General features: G+C 37.8%; 2 protein-coding genes across 23 annotated transcripts in view; one reads left to right on the forward strand and one right to left on the reverse strand.

Annotated features, from left to right (window-relative positions):
• Positions 1–221: 221 nt before the first annotated feature.
• On the reverse strand, positions 222–19,360 carry MBLAC2 (metallo-beta-lactamase domain containing 2). The gene is given in 2 exon segments (NM_001193835.2): positions 222–3,574; positions 18,431–19,360. Coding segments are annotated over 2 exon segments (840 nt in total). The 5' UTR covers positions 18,885–19,360; the 3' UTR covers positions 222–3,188.
• POLR3G (RNA polymerase III subunit G) overlaps positions 17,958–20,107 on the forward strand; it is a 42,295-nt gene continuing 40,145 nt past the window's right edge. For 9 of the 22 annotated variants that reach the window (XM_078004447.1, XM_078004455.1, XM_078004449.1 and 6 more), the window contains exon 1: positions 19,101–19,221. The gene's annotated coding sequence lies outside the window, so the exon portion shown is untranslated. Of the gene's footprint in view, positions 18,083–18,185; positions 18,911–19,100; positions 19,612–20,107 lie in introns of those variants that run through there. The other 13 variants (XM_015140394.3, XM_028849572.2, XM_028849573.2 and 10 more) reach the window with 5 other exon arrangements.

Raw genomic sequence — 20,107 nt, forward strand, 5'->3', positions numbered from 1 at the left:
TTATTGCACAGTCTATCTTTTACCCATTGATTTGAATTGCCATATTTCTTAATTACAAAAGGCTTATATGAGTATTTTTCTGTTTCTGGGTTCTCTATTCTTTCTCACAAATTTAGTGTCTTATTGACCATAAGCTTCTCAAAACTGCACGTTGTACAGGAAATATCCTTGCAAGAAATTAAATGGAAACTTGCTAATGTTATAAAAATATCAATTATAGATTGAAATAAAATGACTACTTTAATATTTATTACACAAATGCTTAGTTACACTTATCTGAAAATTATAATAGGACAATTGGTGCATGTCACATTCATATTACTATCCATATAAGAACAAATACAGTCATTTAGTCAACTATATCAGGATAACACACAAGGTTTTTGTTTGTTTTAGGCTTCCCAGTTGAAAGAAAACATCAAGTAAGGAAAATGAATTTCCAATGATTAAGCATTAACAATATAAATAATAAAATTACTTCTAAATGTCTTAACATTTTGACAACTTTGTATTATACTTACATACTAGTATTTCCAAAATCGTAAGTTACAAGGGTCACTGTCAGGATGAAAATATATTTTGAAAAGCTTTTTAAAGATATGTTATTATTATGCTTTGTTTGATTTATTCTTGGCACATGTGGCATCTTGGAAAGTAAAAATACACTTTGCCAATTTTCTGCTATTGTGCAGATATAAGAGAAAGAGAAGTGTGGGGCAGACAGACCTGTGTTCAGTTACCAGCTTTGTCCAAAATTGTGTTGTCTGAGGCTGGTCAATTACCTTTTGGTGCTGGGAGTAGGATTAAATTAAATAAAGCATATTTTAAATGTACAGCATGGGCACTCAATAAATGATACACTTTACCCAATTTATTCACATTGAAGTAATAGTAAAATATCACAGTTCCATGTTGTCGTACAATTTGAAAAACTGAAAAAATTGGGAAATTTTAAAAAAATCAATGTGTTTTGAAAAATTGCCCTTTTTATAAATAAATCCTTCAGCAGGTTTAAATATTTCCTAATAAAACTTAGTGCCTACTATACCCTGATTTTTTTAAAAAAGGCCTAAAATATGATAAAAATGATCAGTGGTTAAGGACTTTTGGTTTTCCTTTGTGCTACTGATATAAAAATAATGGCTTTATTTAAGGCTTAGTAAGTGATTATTTGTAGTTGCCCTGAACCAAATCATTATTCTCAATGTTGCACTCAGTTGAAACAGACCTACTGCCTTGAATGACCATCGTAGAGAAATGCCCATGATATCCTATTAATATAATTGAACCAATCATATCCTCCTTTTTGATTGAAGTAAAGGTTCATTTGGTGGCATGTGGCAGTTCAGCTTGTCTCCCATTAAGAATGACTCATATACACAATCACAAATCAATTTTTCTCATGCTAAATATATGGTGTTTGGAATATACTGGATTCCTGAAAATTAAATTTATATTTTCACAAGGAATAGACTATTCTAGACTAGCAATGCTTATATCCCTGTTCTTGGATTGTTTTGTTTCCTACCCTGAACATCTAACAAGCTCATCCTTCCAAATTTGATTCAAAAACCCCTCCTCCAGTAAACTTTGCCTAACCAAAGTTCACACCCCTCTATTTATGTCCCTTACATGCACATATAATGTACATTAACTTGCATATACTATTATTTATATTTTGTGTGCTTTCAACTTTTAGCTATAATGTTGTCTTTGACTTTTTTAAGCCTCCACAGTGTTTAGCGCTGTGCTACACATGTATACATGTGACTGTGTGTGTTTGCATGTGGGGTTGTGTTTGTGTATGTATATGTTTATGTGTGTGTGAGTTGAATGAATAAAAAACTAAAGAACCTGGGCATCTGTAGGGTAGAAAAGTTTCATAATTTTTCAGAAACCAAAATTGCTGGATCTTCCTAACATTAAAAAATCTGATTTCCAAAGCGATTTCAGTTTGGTTTTAGTTATGTCAGTAATAAAAAGGCAGTGGGAAAAAACTGTTTAAAACCCTTTATGAAATATTCTAAAAGGCCTTTTAACAAATTATTAGGAGCACCGAACTAAAACATTTTACTAAATAGTGGTATAACCTTTTCTATGACTTTATGAACGTAGACTTCTCTATTCAAGACAAAGAATACTGAACAGGAATAGGTGTTGTGAATCAGGATACAAAAGGCAATTCACTCTAAGTCAATAGCTAATGCACATTTTGCAATTAATTTAAAAATCCCTCTGTAGTACATATGCATGTTAAGTAAAAGAATAGTTGCAGATCTTCATAGTAGTTTTAATACTGTAAAACATAACACAATACTGAAGTCGCTATTTAACAGGAAAAATTTTGTTTATAATAGCTGTTAATATTAAAATAGGATATAATAATAAAAAATTATTCTCAATGTGTATATTTTCAAATTTGCCTGACAGTGTCCTTTTAAGAATCTGACAATTTGTAGTTAGATTACAGACATTTGCATTTCACTTTCATAATTGAAAATATTACTTACACAATAACAAACAACAACATATAGTAGCTTTATACTGAAGCACTCTGCAATTTATATTTAAAGCTTTGCAATAAAGCAAAATTCACTGTACTTTTCATAAGTTATATTACATGTCATGTATGCTATAATTACACAAAGAATAAATAAATGAAATGAAGCATAAAAAATTCAGGACGATAACAATGGAATGTTTTAGCTGTCATTCTCAGTGTTACTTCATATGTCTGCATTAAATTCTGATGTATTTTAAACCCAAGAACCTTTATCTTTAAATAATACACCAAAAATATCAAGTTTAACGTATAAACATAATACTCTATATGCCTTTTTTCCTAGGTCATCTAGGAAATAAAACAAGACAAACAGAGGCAAGAGCAGTTCTTTCTCTTGTCACAGAATTTCTCTTTACTTCCCCATAAACCTTTGTGTCATTTCTAGAGCATACATTACAAGATGACAGCTTTGGCAAAGTATAAGCGTATTAAATGGCTTCTTTCTTAGGAGAAAGAAAACAATTTAAACTAACAATTTTCTTTTTGGCTTATTCATTCTCAATCTTTCTCTGATATATAATAGTGGTATAAAAAGCACTTCATGAAATGCTCACTATTAATCAGTTAAATAGTACAGAATGAATTAATGTATGTAATTAATCAAAATATATTATCAATATAGATACTACGGTGAGGTCCTAGAATTTGTTACACGTAGAGCTAAACTTGCAAGAGATCGCACGGCAAAAGTAGAAACTTTGTGACATATCCCAGCTTTTGAAATATAGTTAGAAGCCAATCGAAAAAGCCTTTCAGCACCAAAGGTATTGAAGTGCCCGGGAAGCACCTTCTCTACCAGACCTCTGTCCACTAATTCTATTAGACGTTCACAGGTCCCAACATAGTCACTTATCCTGCTGTATGGGAGCCAGTCAATCAGTGATCCATCATACACGACGTCTCCACTGAAGAGAATCTTTCGGTCTTTGTCATGTAAGCAAATACTGCCCCTGGAGTGACCTGGCATGTGCATAACAGTGAGCTGTCTGTCACCAAGGTTGATCACATCCCCTACAAATGGAAACACAGTTTACAGATAAACATGTTGTATACTTGACTTAGCATTTGAAGCACAGAAGAGCATTATATGCTTCCAAAGAAATTGGGAAGGATGACACTTTATTTCATAAATACTGTATTTCTTAATGATGATTTAAAAATAAGCTGCCTATGGTTCATTCCTATTGTTTGCTAGACCAGTGTTTGCCAAAGCAAGTAATGTGGAACACTATTTCTACAGGCTATCATGAGACATAAATGAAAAGGAGGTAATTATGTGGTCAAATAATTTGAGGAACTCTCAGTTTAAAGAAAATTCAGCAGCTTTCTTTTCAGAAAGACTTCTTTGAGCTTTTATTATATGAATGTATACTGTGGATATACACAAAGTAGATATAGTTGTACAATTTCTCAAACTTATTTGATCATGAAACTTTTAATTTTCAGAACATCTGTGGTACCAGTATCCTGTTGACACAATTAATGAATGTTGCTCTAGGGAATTTTATTGTATTTTGCCTCTTGTTGTATCACCCTGTCAGAATTAGGGCTTGAGGAATTGATATAAATGATGATGCTCTAATATGTGAGTAATAATCTCCATAATCTCTGACCCAGGAACCTCAAGTCTTCTGTCAGAATACATCAAACTCTGGCAGGCTAACTTGCAAATAGGGTTAAATCTCAGACTTCAGTTACCGACAGCAGAGAGGAAATGGAGCTACATGGGTGCAAAATCGCTCTGTTTCACTGGAATTACATTAGTATAAACTTGAAGTAAATAATGGTAAATTAAAAGATTCATACTGTAATCTCTAGTGCAAGCACATACACAGGAAAAAATTTAAAAATATATAGCTAAAAAATTAATAAAGGAATCAAGATGGTGTAATAATCAGGATTTGGTAAACATAAAAAGGCAGAGATTATCAGACTGGATTAAAAATCACGATATATGCAGCCTACAAGAAAGAAACTATAAGGCCAAAGACACAAATAGGTTGAAAAGCTTAACCATATTAAATATTACTTTAAGAGAACTAGAGCAGCTATATTAATGTAAGACAAAATTGATTTTTACATGAAGAATGTTACTAAAGTAATTTTATGATAATATACATTAAATCAATACACTGACAAATAATTATAAATGTACATGCACCTAAAATATCACCAAAAATACATGAAGCAAAAACAAACAGAAATAAAGAATAAACAATTCAACAATTATATTTGGAGAGTTCAACATTCTTCTCTGTGTAATTCATAAAATAAGTAAACAGAAAATCAAAAAGGATATGGAAGACCTGAACAACTCTATCAACCAACTTGACCTGACAAAAATAAAACACTTTACTCCAAAATAGCAAAGTACACATTCTTTTCAACTGCAGTTGAAATATTCAGCAGGCTATAAAGCTAGGCCATAAAGCAAGAATAAATAAATGTAAAAGGAATAAAATCATACAAAGTATGTTCTCTGACTATAACACAATTAAATTAGAAATAACAAAATGAACAGAAAATTGATAACGTGTAGTCTTTGTGTTTGTTTATTTTCTGAGACAGAGTTTTGCTCTCTCGTCCTGGCTGGAGTGCAGTGGCACAATCTTGGCTCACTGCAACCTCCTGCCTTCCAGGTTCAAACAATTCTTGTGCCTCAGCTGACTGAGTAGCTGGAATTACAGGCGTGTGGATCACGCCTGGCTAATTTTTATATTTTTAGTAGAGATGGGGTTTCACCATGTTGGCCAGGCTGGTTGCCATGTTGCCAAGGCTGGCCTCAAGTGATCCTCCCTCCCGGGCCTCCCAAAGTGCTGTATTACAGGCATGAGCTACCACGCCCAACCTTATTATGTGTTTTTAATAGGCAAAAAATAACAAATTAGGAAGAACAAAAATAAATATGGGCAATATTCAAATATATGTAAAGCAAACATCAAACTTCTATATAGTTTATGAATCAAAGAAGAAATCCAAGGGAAATATAAAAATATTTTGAATGAAACAAAATCAAAACATATCCAAATGTATAGAATACAGCTGAAGCAGTACTTAAAAGAAAATTTATTGCTTTAAATGCTTATTTTATAAAGGATTAAATGTTTAAAATCAATAATCAAATTACTATCTTAAGAAGTTAGGAAAAGAAGAGCAAATCAAACACAAAGTAAGTGTTAATGGAAATAATAAAGGACAGGGCAAAAATAAATGAATACAAATACCAACAAAGAAAAACAGATGAAACCAACAGTTATTTACTTGAAAACTACAACAAAATTGGTACACCTTTAGCTAGACAAATCAAGAAGAAATTAGAGAAGATACAACTTGCTAAAATAGGAATGAAAGAAGGAACATCACTATAGACCCTGAAGAAATTAAAAGGAGAGTAAGGGAATATTATGAACAATTTTAAGCCAACAGATTTGACAACTTACTTGAAATGAACATATTCTTAAAAAGAGACAAATTATCAAAAGTGATCCAAGAAGAAATGAAGTCTAAATAAATGTATATCAAACAAATAAATTGATTAACAATTTAAAGTTTCCCCACAAAGAAAAGTCTGGGCTCAAAGAAGACTTCATTGATCAATTCTGTTAATCATTTTAAAACGGGACAATTTCAACCCTAAATAATTTCAACCCATATAAAGACTTTCAGAATATAGATGAGAAATCTAACTCAGTTATTACTCTCATAAAAGCGAAAGACAATATATTAAAATAACAACAACATCAGGCCTGCTGCAGTGGCTCACTTGTGTAATCCCAGCACTTTGGCCACATGTGGGAGGACTGCTTGAGGCCAGGAGTTCGAGACCAGCCTGGGCAAGATAATGAGACCTCCGTTTCTATAAAAATTAAAAATAATAATAATAATAAAAAGCCAGGCAGGGTGTTTTGTGCCTGTAGTCCCAGTTACTCAGGAAGCTGAGGTGGAAGGATTGCTTGAGCCCAGAAGTTTGAGGCTGCAGAGATCCATGATGGCACCATTTGCACTCCGGCCTGAACAACAAAAGGAGACTCTTTCAAACAAAACAAAACAAAAGCCTGTACACAAATATACCTAATGAATGCAATCTTAAAATTATTGACAAAATATTGGCAAATCAAATCCAGCAACTTATAAATAGGAAAATGACAAAGTGGAGTTTATCCCAGAAATATTAAGTTTGGTTGAGCTAGTGAAAATAAATTAGTGTAATATACTGTATTAATAAAGGAGAAAGCCATATGATTATCTCAATAGATACATAAAAAAGCATATGACAAACTCCAATTCTCATTCATGATAAAAACTTCCAGCAAACTAGGAATAGTTGGGGAAGGTCCTGAACTTGATAAAGGTCACTTATGAACACCTATAGGTAATACCTCTTTGAATAGAAAGTCTCCTAAGATAACAAGGCAAGGATGTCTGCTCTTACCATTTCTATTCAACATTATACTGAAGATCCTAGACAGTGTAATAAGCCAAGAAAAAGAAAGTAAGGTCACACAGATTAGAAAAGAAAAAGTAAATCTGTTTTTATTTAGACATAATCTTACGTACAGAAAATCCTACGTAAAGTAGGAAAAAGCTAGAGAACTAAAAAACAAGTTGAGGAATGTCACAGGATACAAGATCAACATACAAAGATAAACTATTTCTACATGCTACAAATTACTATCAAAAATGAATTTTAAAACATTCGACTCAAAATAGCATCAAAGAGTAAAATACTTGAGAAAAAATTTGGCAAAAGATGTTTTGTAATATATGAACACTGTATAATGAAAACTACAAAAACACTGTCAAGAGAAATTAAAGAAGACCTAAATAAAAGGAGAAATAGGCTATGCTTACTGACTGTCTCAGTATCACTAAGACTCAATATTGCTATGATGGTAATGTAACCCAATTTTTCCAATAGCTACAGTGCCTAAGAAAACTTTCTGCAATGACTGAAATATTGGTTCTCAATACTGTTCAGTATGGTGTGGCTAATGGTGCTTGAAATAAAGCTAGTACAATAAAGGAATTAAAATTTTAATTCTAACGAATCTTAATTATTTTTTTAAAGAGATGGAATCTCTGTCACTCAGGCTGAAGTGCAATGGCCTGCTTATAGCTCACTGTAACCCCTGAACACCTGGGCTCAAGGGATCCTTCCAAGTAGCTGGGACTACAGGTATATGACACCAGCCTAGCTAACTTAACAACTTTTTTTTAGAGACAAGATCTCACTTTGTTACATAGGCTAGTCTTATACTCCTGGCCTTAAATGATCCTCCATCCTCAGTCTCCTAAGTAGCTGGGATTACAGGTGAGCCACCACATCTGGTAATCTTAATTTAAATTTGCTAGTCATACATGGCTAGTGGCTACTGTAATGACCAGTAAAAATTCAACATAATCTCAATCAAAATCTTGATCTTTTTTCGAAGAAACTGAAAGTCTGACTCTAAATTTCACATGGAAATGCAGCACAATTTGCAATTGCAAAAATATGGAACCATCTTAATGTCCATCAATCAACAAGTAAATAAAATGTGATATACACACACACACACACACACACACACACACACACACACACCACAGAATACTACTCAGCCATAAAAAGGAATGAAATAATGGCATTCATAGCAACCTGGATGAAATTGAAGACTATTACTCTAAGTGAAGGAACTCAAGAATGAAAAATCAAACATCATATGTTCTCACTCATTATGTGGGAGCTAAGCTATGAGGGCGCAAAGGCAAAAGAATGATACACTGACGTTTGGGGGCTTGGGGAAAAGGGTGTGGGGTGGTGAGGGATAAAAGACTACACATTGGTTCAAGACCAGGTTGGTCAACATGGTGAAATCCTGTCTCTACTAAATACACAAAAATTACTTGGGCGTGGTGGCGGGCACCTGTAATCCCAGCTACTTGGGAAGCTAAGGCAGGAGAATCACTTGAACCCAGGAGGTGGAGGTTGTAATGAGCCAAGATCATGCCATTGCACTCCAGTCTGGGCGACAAGAGCGAAACTTCGTCTCAAAAAAAAAAAAAAGACTACACATTGGGTACGGTGTATGTCGCTCGGTAATGGGCACACCAAAATCTCAGAAATCACCATTAAAGAACTTATTCATGTAACGAAACACCCACTTGCTCCTCCAAAAACCAATTGAAATAAAAATGTTTTTTTAAAAGAAAAAGATTTGGAAAAATTGGAACCCTTACACACTGTAGCTAGGAATATAAAATGGTATAATCACTTTGAGAACCAGTTTGGCACTTTCTTAAAAAATTAACGTACATTTACAATATGACCCAGGAATTCTGTTAGTAGGTGTCTACTAAGGGAAATAAAAACATGCATCCACACAAAGACTTGTATGCGAATGTTCATGGCAGTATTATTCATAGCAGTTCCAAACTGGAAAGATTTAAATTTCCTTTAATAGGTGAAGAGATACATAAAATGCTATATTCACACAATGGAATATTTATCAGAAATAGAAAGGAATGAATTATTAATAGATGCCACAATATGGATGAATATCCAAAAGAAGCCAAAAAAGACTCTATCTATCTATCTATCTATCTATCTATCTATCTATCTATCTATCTATCTATCTACGGCATGATTGTATTTATAGAAAATTTTCAGAAAATCAAAACTACAGCAACACAAAACAGATCAGTGAGGCCAGGGGTGGGAGTAGGTGACTGAAAAAAAAAAAAGCAGGAGGAAACTTTCAGGGTTAACAGAAGTGTTCTTGAACTAAATTGTGGTTATAGTTGCATGTATGAATACATTTCCTAAAATTCATCAAACCATACACTTAAAATGGGTATATTTATGGTGTGTAAATATACATTAATAAAGCTGTTAAAAAGATTTAAGTGGAAACAATCCAAATGTACATCAATGGATAAATGGGTATTAAAATATGATACATATTCATAAAATGAAATACTATTTGGTAATAAAAATAAATGAAGTACTGATTCACCCTTCAACATGGATAAACCTTGAAATCATAATGCTAAGTGAAGGCAATTGTGAAGGTCCACACGTTGTATTTTTCCACTTTAATGAAATGTCCAGAATAGACAAATCTGGGGTAGGGATAGGGGGCTGGGGATGTTGAGGGGGATGATGGCTAAAAGAAGGGGCTATTTGTTTCAGAGGTAAGAAAAATATTCTCAAATTGACTGCAATGGATGTACAACTGAAAAGATTAAAACCACTGAATTATACATGTTAAATGGGTGAATTTTATGGTATATGAATTATATCTAATTCATAAAAAGCTATTAAAAGGGATATAATAGAACTGAATGCAAAAAATTCAGTAATTTTAAAGATAAGCATAATGCTTCAAATACATTTTCTGAATATGCTGGTACTTCTGGCTTTTGCTTTATAAGCCCAGGGATTCACATTATTTCTTTTCTGAATTTAGGAGTAAAGAAATTCCTTGTTATTTGGGAATCATTAGTAATATAAGATGATTTAAAACGGACTGAATTTTTTGCGGGGGGGGGTAGAAAGGACTAAAATTTTACAGTACATAGTGAGAAACGGAAAACAGTTTGGTTAGAATTTCATTTTAAAGTTTTACTAAATTTAACCAGTAGAGAGTCTCTTTGGTAGTTTGCTAATCTACCGTGGCCACAGTTCCTAGTGAGATGAAATGTAATAATATTATGCCCTGTAAAGTACTATTTTCTTCTCATACAGAAGGTCCTTTGGGCAAAAGTCAAGAGCCTTAACAATTTTCCAAACGGCCTTTCTTAATACTTCGAATTCCCAATTATTGGCTTTTGAAGAGCCATTTGTGTCATTATCTGTATCATTTTCCCCTTCTTCCATTGTGAACTGATCTGTCTCTACAACAGTACTGCTCAAAGCATGATCTGAAGACCAGTAGCAGTAGCAGCAGTAGCAGCTTTCCAGGTGTTTTTCATGCATGCAGTAGTTTGAAAAACAAATCTAATCCAGACTTCTAGAATTTGCCTGTGATAACGGTCAGGCATAAGCAGGGCAGGAGAGGGATCTCCGCAACCCCACACACACATCAGGAATGTCAGGTGATGGTCAGGTGGTTGCTGAAATGCTCTCTCTAAAATAAGAATCAGCTGCAGCTCATGCCAGGGTAAAGCAGTCTCCCAATAGACAGAAACACCTGAAACTGGTGATCAGCAGCTTCCCAATAAGATTTTAAGAGGTGGGTGAGTGGGCTCAAGCATGTGCATTAAGAGGCAAAACGGCGTTTAACTGGTATGTGACCTTCCAGGGACATTCAACTGGTAAGGGAAGAATGCCTCAAGTGAATATGTATAAAACTCCAGTAAACACATTGCACACACTCACCTCCCAAGCACTGGCAGGCCACTGCACATGCAGAAAGCCCACCCCAAGGGAAGAATTAGGGGAGAAGAGATGCAAGACCCCAGAAGTATGAGAACATATAAAACCCCAAAGCAAAAAGTCAAACTGCGCACTTGATCTCTCAAGTTGCCCGCCTGGCCTTCTTCCAAGTGTACTTCCTTTCATTACTGCTCTAAAGCTTTTTAATAAACCTTCGCTCCTGCTCTAAAACTTGCCTCGGTCTCTCCTTCTGCCTTCTGCCCCTCATTCGAAGTCTTTCTTCTGAGGAGGCAAGAAGTGAGATTGCTGCAGACCCATATAGATTCACTGCTGGTAACAATAAGAATCACCTGTAATACATGTCAAACACACACGTTTCTAGACCCACTCCAAAGTTTCTGAATTAATCTTTTGGGGAAGAGTCTGAAATCTGTATGCTGAACAAACAACCAAGGTGATTATGGGAAAGAAAGTTTGGGAAGCAAGGAACTATGCTAGTAGTTTTCAAACTTTAGTGTGCATCAGAATTCCCTGTAATGCTTGTTAAAACACAGACTGCTGGGCCCCACCCCCAATTACTGCACTGATAAGACTAGTGCCCGAGAATCTACATTTCTAACAAGCTCCCAGGCAACACTAAAGCTGTTGGTGAGGACCATGCTTTGAGAACTACTGCTCAGGCAGCATTGCCTCTTCAGTTATGACAACATGTAAAGAAGGATGAAGTAAAATACTGCATAGCCATAACTGCACTATACAATGCTATGCAATGTAATTCTGTAAAATAATATATCTCACAAATTATGGTATGCAGAACTTCTGCATCAGAATCACCTGGGGACTGTTAAAGGATTCCTTTGTCACACACAAGCCCTACAGCATCCAAACTTAGGTGTTAAAGCCTAGAACTTGCTATTTTTAACAAGCACCTGCATACCAAAGATCTAGAACCACTGTCATCATGCCTAAATGACTTTTCTAATGGATGATGCCAAGCACTGTATAATCATAGGGCTAAATTCTCTGAAAGAATTTTTGTCCTGATGGTACTGCCAGGACACAAGAGCAAAAAGCCAGCTGGCATCTGTCCTGGGTAGCTGAAATCTACGTCAGGGCAGCGCCTCGTTTGCTGCTTCATCTGCCCATTTTGTCTTGTCTGAATCCCAGTAGTGACATTAAGATGGTTTCGGACACTCCCAGAGTTCTTCACATTCCAGTCGTAAGGGACCAGAATTCCTTTATAGGATAATTAGTCCAGATTTAAGGCACCTCTAGTGATTACAAACCACTACCATTTCCTGTATGACTGGCAGGTAAGGCAAACAAATTATTGCTAAGTTGATTTAGTAATAGAGCTACTGGAGACCAACTGTTTAATAAACGTAGAGAAAGGTTAAATGTAAGAGAAGACTGATCCTAAAAAGAAGCTATAGAGAATTACCAATTCAGGGACAGAATCATATTGATCTTTGGTTATATCCAAGTGAGATTAAAATATTTAGCAATAGATAAAATGTAAGTACCCGCCCATCAAAATAGATACCAACTATAAGCAATCAATAAGGCCATGGTTGCTGAATATCATTAGTTCTGCCATTATCCTGTGGCTTTAAAAATGCTTTCAATATGCTGATAATGCTCACACATAGAATTTCATGAGCACCTCTTACAAGAACCAGAAATGCCTACGAAGTGTATCATAAACACACAAGCACACACATACACAAAATCCTTCCAACTTCATCCTGATTTAATTGTCCAGATTCCAGTCCTTCTAGACTTCTCTTATACCCTCTTCCAACACAGCATCCTCTATCTTTTAAAATTTCAGTTTATACACAAAAATATTTATGTGCATATTTCAAATAAAATATTTCAGAGGGGCTTAAAATGTAAGAAAAAAATTTACTTGCCCCAGTTTTGCTCTATCTCCAATCTTGCTTCCATGATGCACTCACTTTTAACAATCTCAGCTATTTCTTCTGGTAGTTACCTCTCCCAGATACAGTTATCTCTAAATAATGGTTATACTCCATTTCCATATTTATCAATTGGGTATACTCTGATTTTATGCATGTATTATATCTTGGTTTTAAAATTTTGTTAGCCATTGACTTCACTGTGAAATAGGATTTTTAGTTCTCTTTACTCCCCACTCTCCACATACCATCACATCCCCCTGAGAAAGAATTATGATTCAACTGCTCCGATCTGGACCCTCTAAGTCTGGGGTACTATCATTATTAGAGTGTCATCTGTTGCATCTTCCTGATGCTTTCTTTTGAATTCTATTTCCTGTTTACTATAGTACTTCTTTCTTGGTTCACTCCCTTATTTTGAAGGGGCATATCCTAGTAGCTTTCTAAGTAACAGTATGTGGGAAATAATTTGAGAACTTGATTAATAGTGGGATATCGAATTCTAGATTGGAAATAATTTTCATTAAAATTGGAAGGCAAGATTTCTTCTTTGCTAGCTCCAAAACCATTCTATTCTGAGTACATAACTCTTTTGTTTACATTTCTTAAAGCTTGTAAAATCTTTGATCTCAGTGTTCTGAAATTTTACAGTAACATGCTTGGGTTTGGATGTGTTTTCATCTATTGTCCTGTGAATTCTGTGGGCCCTTTCAATCTGGAAAATTTATATCCTTTAATTGTGTGATATATTACTGGATTACCTCTACCTCTACTATTTTTTTTTCTTTTTCTTTGAGACAGAATCTAGCTCTGTTGCCCAGGCTGGAGTGCAATGGCACGATCTCGGCTCACTGCAACCTCTCCCTCCAGGGTTCAGGGGATTCTCCTGTCTCAGCCTCCCGAGTAGCTGGGATTAGAGGCATGCACTATCACACCCAGCTAATTTTTGTATTTTTAGTAGAGACGGGGTTTCACCATCTTGGCCAGGCTGGTCTTGAACTCCCGACCTCAGATGATCCGCCCTCCTCGGCCTTTCAAATTGTTGGGATTACAGGCATGAGTCACTGCACTTGGCTGCCCTACTATTTCTTTTCTTTCACTGTCTCTGTCCTCTCTCTGCATCCATTATTCTAAGGCTGGATTTTCCAAACTGATCCTCCTACTTATTTTAGTCTTTTTCTCTCCTGGTTTCTACTTTCCTTTATTGCTTTGCTCTTTAGTAAGTTTTTCAACTTTATCTTCCAGACCTACTGCTGCGTAATTTCTGATGTTTTAAATTCCGAGAGCTTTTTTTTTGGGTGAATATTGTTCTACTATTTATTTTTAAAGCATCCTTATTGACTCTTAGGTATCTTGAATGCAATAGCTTGTCTTATCCCCTGATGATATTGATGATAGTTCCCCACTCTCGAATTGCTTTATGCTGTTTAATAGTTGATATCATGTTAGAGAATTTTCTCAGATTTTTTTAATAATGCTTGGTTGCCTATTTAAGAGTTCGGGGGCATGAGTAAAAATGGCTATTGTCAAAAAGACAGAAAATAACAGATGCTGACAAGGATGTGGAGAAAGGGGAATGCTTGTACATTGGTTAGTGGGGATGTAAATTAGTACAGCAACTATTGAAAATAGTATGAAGGTTCCTCAACAAACTGAAAATAGAACTACCGTATGACCCAGCAATCCCACTGCTGGGTATATACATCCAAAAGAAAGGAAATCAGAATACTAAAGAGATAACTGCATTCCCATGTTTATTGCAACAATATTTACAATAGCCAAGATGTGGAATCAACCTAACTGTCCATCAGCAGATGAATGGATAAAGACAGTGTGGGACAATATACACAGTGGAGTTATTCACTCAAAAAATAATGAAATTCTGTCACTTGCAGCAACACGGATGGAACTGGAGGGCATTACGTTAAGTGAAATAAGTCAGGCACAAAATGACAAATACCTCATGTTCACACTCATATGTGGGAGGTAGTGCTAGTATGGTGGTTACCAGAGGCTGGAAAGGGTGGGGGAAGGGAATGAAGAGATTGGTTAATGGGTACAAAAATACAATTAGATAAAATAAATAAGTTCCAGCGTTTGATAGACTAGAGTTAATAAGGATTTACTGTATGTTTAAAAATAGCTAGAAGATTTGGAATGTTTCTGACACAAAGAAATCATAAACGTTTGAAGGGTGGTGGATATTCTAAATAACCTGATTTGATCATTACATTGTATGCATTTATCAAAATATCACACGTACCTCACAAGTAATTACAACTATTAGGTATCAATTTAAAAAAAGAAGGGGGGACAAGAAGGCTGCTTGCAGCACATGCATGGGGCCTGGTGACTGAGGCTTCACAGTAGAGAAAGAGGCCAGGATTTCTTAGGTATTCCTCTACATTGGTATCTTCGTCTTTCCTCTAGGAGGCAGATTCCCTAGATAACATTTTTCTAATTTCCTACCTGGGTGGGGAAAGGCCTGGCTCTCATCCTTCTGGGAAACTAGTAGGACGGACACACACACACACAAACACACTCTTTCTTTCTCCTGTTTTCCATACTGAGCCCTTAAGCTCAATAGTAATCTGGCATCCTTCAATCAAGAAACTCCTTTGTTTTACTATCCCTAGAGAATAAACTAATTGGATGGGAGAGGGAGGGGCACTCACTAGAGTTTTAAGAGCTTCTTAAAAGGTTTTCAAGAAATTCTACTTACTCTTCTTCCCTTTGCCGCCACTGAGGTACTGCCTATTGCTAATTCCTGTGTTTTTTAAGGCTTCTGCGGTGGAAACTGAATTGGCTCTTAATTTCCCTTTGCTGGCATAGTATAAAACTGTTAACTTAGTCACCACATCTACTTTCTAGCATCCGAAACAGTTCCCCCAGCCAATGGGGATTTACATTTAAATCACGGTTTCTTTACAGTACATTAATGGTGCTTCGGAAGAGAGCCAAATTAGATGTGTCTGTTCAATTCACCACCTTCCTACAACCTGTTTTAGCCTCTGCAAATGACTTAAGTCCGCCTGAAATCACGCCTCTGAGATATCTTGGTGACACTGGGCATATGGTTTAAACATGTATGTAATAGGGATCACAATGCCAGAACTTTGTATCACTTTAGTGAAAAATGGGCAAAATGATGTTTGCCCACTCAAGAGGTATGTGCTATGTCAATTTAGGGTCTACTGCTATCTTAGAGGAAGATAACCATTTCACTATTAATAAGGCGAGTTGCTTTTTCATCCAGATAATGCACTGGATTATATGGCTATTCTCTCCTTGTCCCTCATTTACAAGTTGGCTTTTGGGTTAGAGATACAGTGCACAGATTTTTGCTTCTCCATGACAAGCAATCATCAATTCATTAAAGGAAATGTAATAAATGATTTCAGCTCCTTGCATTCTACCAAAGCAATGAATACTTTATGCTGTTCATGTGTGTAACTGTATACAAATTTTTAATACAAATATTTTATGTATCCTCCCAGGCATCTGGATTATGTTAACAGCAAGTTAGCAGGCCACATCATTCAGAAGATATGGGAAATTAATATTCTTGAGAAGAGAGGAAAGTAGACACTGCTTGAGAGGGTGGGGCATCCAGCTCCTCATGAAAAACAACTTTTGATAACACAGTACTATCACCTTCAAAGTGTCTGGTAAACATTAAGCTTTCTTTTCACCCTTTTAAAGGCTTAAAGTACCACACAAGTAGTTTGCAGGCCCCTTTCAGCTCCCAAAATGTTAGGATTCTACCATCAACTGGTAAACCTGGGTTCTAGTCCCAGCTCTTTCCGAGATGGGCGATGTGACCTCTTGCATGATACTCAGGCCTACATGGGTTCTTTCTTCATCTATAAAACAATCCCTATCATTCTTTCACCTTTGATTTCCCATTGCTGATACAGAATCAAAAGTCAATTTCAAAAGTAATTTATTCTTTTCAATAATTTAAGTATATTTTAATACTAATGTAAACATTTTTGGTCCGGGTGTCAGAATTTAGTCTGAATACCCATCAACTGCATGGAAATCTTACCCCTAAAAGTACCCATTTTTGTCAAGAAATACAGTAATTAGGTGTGACTTTAATGTAAATTAAAATTTAATGTACATGTACTTTCATCTCATATTGTCAGATAATGTAAGACTCCCATCTAAACCAGTTTTTTTTTTTTTTTAATTTTAGATTTAAAACTTTAATGAAGACTTTTGTTGGGTGGGGTTGAGGTACAGAATCTTGCAATTTTTTTTTTTTAGCACCGATAAGTAATACAATATAATACTGCAATTTTTAAAATATCTCAAATGAGTAAGATGTCATCTGTGAGATAAACTGATTTTTGTAAAATATTTCATTATTTGCCATATTGTTTGGTCATAAAGTGAGCTTCACTATACTGCAGCAACTGGCTTTTTCTACTATATAGAGGCATGTTTTAATAAACCAAATTGGTAATTAAAATAGTCTCACACTAAAGGAAAGAAGGGGCCTTTCACATTCTACTCAGAATTATCATCATATATTTATGAGGTAGGATTTATGTACGTTCTGCATGCCTTGATCTATTGTGCCTAGATTCATATCCTAGCTTTTATCATGATCTGTCTCAGGCAAGCCATTTAACTGGGAGGTCAGTGGCCTCACTTTAAATGTGTTGTGAGGATAAAATGAAATCAAAAGTATACTAAAAAGAAAATAGAAAACTAATATACCAAATATTGCTGATGTGGCAAATTAGCTCAATTATTTAAGTCCTTGCGTAGGGAAATGGGCTGAGGCCCTAATCTATTTATTTTCATCCCATGGATTTCTCTCTGAATTCCATATTTGTCTTTCACAGAGCCAAAGAGGACCATGGCTACCTATGCATTAGTCCACATAATTTACCTCTACCGAAAATTACTTCCTTATTGATCTTTCTCAGGCTTTGCTTTCAGCCGGACCAGATACCTGTCATAAAGTTATTCTACGTTTATGATTACTATTAAGCTTTTGCAATCGTGAGTCAACATCAAGAACAGAAACCTATCTGAGAGGTTTCCAATCGCATTAGCGGATTGGAATCGCTGCTCTGATGACTTTCTAAGGCTACAGGTGGGAACTGCCCATACCCGGTGGTGACCAAGCTGATGAAGTCTGCAGTTCTCAAAAGCACAGATCATGACATGCACTCCCCGTGGGGCGTCATTCCTTAAAAGTCTAGTCACTACGAAAGCTCCTGGAAATGTCGGGTAGGTGCTTAGGGAAAGAATAAGAAATCCCTAGTCAGTCACAAGTCTCTGTAGTGTTACTACTACAGCCGACTCAGGAAACTGGCTAGGGAGGGGTAGTGCCGGCTTTCAAAGAAGTACTCAGAATTGCTATACGGTGCCAGAGCTGGCCTCTGGCAGGGAAGGCTGTGATGGCTTTGGCTCTGGTCAAGTAGGTTTTTACTTAGGGAAGGGTGTAACAGAAGTGGTTCTGCGAGGTGCCAAAATAATCCCCTTTATGGCCACGCAAGTCTGCAACATGCGGCACTCGGACAGTCTCTTCCCAATACCCTCCCTTAACGAGAGCGCGCGCCCGCGGGGGCCCATTACCATCCTGCAGGATGAGGGTGGGCTGCACCGCCTGTACCCGGAACTGTCTGGCCCTCCAGCCGGGGCTGGGCGCCCGCACCACCTCGCTATCGGAGAGCCAGGTCACGGTCTCAAAGTTGTCCCCGCGAGCCAGCGCCTCGGCCTCGGCGTGGTGCACGGCCACCCGGTCGAACTGGTAGAGGCCGCCGGAGTGGTCGAAGTGCACGTGGGTGGCCACGGCAAGCAGCGGCCGGCGCGCCGCGTCCTCTTTGGCCCCGCGGTCCTGCAAGAGGCCAGAAGAGTACAGGTACTCAGGGAGGCTGCGCAGCCCCAGGCCTGTATCGATCACCACGTCCTGCTCGGAGCCGCGCACCAGCCAGATGTTGGCACGGTTGCCCGACTCGTAGAAGCGTTCTTGAATCCAGAAAATACCATCGCCTAGAGACTTGTGGGCGTACCACTCGAGCGCCGACATGCTGGGCAGGGATGCAGCCAGGCGGGGTGAGTGTGGGCGTGCGAGTCTCCCACAGGCTGTGTAGACACCGGGCGCTGCGGCTGTGTGGAGCCGTCTGCCTGCAGCCAGGGAGTAGGCGTTGAGTGAGGCGGGGGCGGGGGATGCGGGAGTCAGAATAGGAGGAGGAAGGACGCAGACCGACGCTGCCAGTAGCGTGCGCTCTCGTACCCTCCCGCCAGGTCGGCAGCAAGCAGAGACTGCGCCACCAGCACGGGGGCGCAGGAGCTACAGCAGCCTCGGCAAGCGCACCACGAGGGAGCTGTAACGCAGGGACCACTGCAGCAGAATGGAGACTCAGGTGGTGACCCTTTCGCCACCCCGGGCGTGTGACAGCAGAGGCCCGGAGCAAGGGTGGGAAGCGCTAGGACCGCCCACCCACTGGCTCCCCACAGCGCGCACTCCTAGCTGGCGCGGAAAGTGTGGGGCCTAGCAGGTTGTACGGAGCCTACGGAGCCTGCCAAGGGCAAAAAAGCTCTTTGCCGAGGGGGTGGGGCCTGCCTAGGGAGTGGGCGGGGCTAGTTGGTAGGGCTCACGCCGCGGTCCTGGGGCCGCGTGGAGGGCGGTGCGAGTTTCTCCTGAGGTGGAACGAACGGCACTCGAGCGCCGGTGTTCTCTGCCAGCACCCCTTACTTGCCGGCCGGCGCTTCGGCTGCAGAGTTTTGCCCAAGCTTCGAGACTTAGGGAACAGGTAACCGAGGAAGCAATCGAAGACTTGGGAGGGGTGGTGAGGGTAGAGGGGAGTTAAAGGGGCATGTGGAGAAGTTGTGGGGGAAGTCGGGGGTAGAGATTCATTAAAGCGCCTCTGGGTTGAGGGGTGTTTGGAGATAGCTTGGTACCTCCCCTCCTTGTCCTGCTCCCTTCAGAATTTTTTTAAGTCGAATTTCCAGATCTTACCCAGTCTCCACTCCTGGGACTGTTTGCAGTGAGTTAGAAGGGTATTTATGCTCTTACTGATAGTAGGTTATTTTCCAAATCCAGTGACTTTATGATTTGTTGAGGCACTAGTCATTGCCGCAGATTGCAGCTAAGGACCGACTGTTCAGTATCTGTTTTCGTAACTGTTGGCATTTTATATCGTAGGGAAGGAAGTTGTTAATATGGTTTGTCTTTTCTTCTAAAAAATAAAATTCTGTATCCACCCTCTTTTTTTTTTTTTTTTTTTTTTTTTGATTTGGTCTGTCCTT

The sequence above is a fragment of the Macaca mulatta genome, chromosome 6, assembly GCF_049350105.2.
Source record: "Macaca mulatta isolate MMU2019108-1 chromosome 6, T2T-MMU8v2.0, whole genome shotgun sequence".
In the NCBI taxonomy this organism is placed as follows: Eukaryota; Metazoa; Chordata; class Mammalia; order Primates; family Cercopithecidae; genus Macaca; species Macaca mulatta.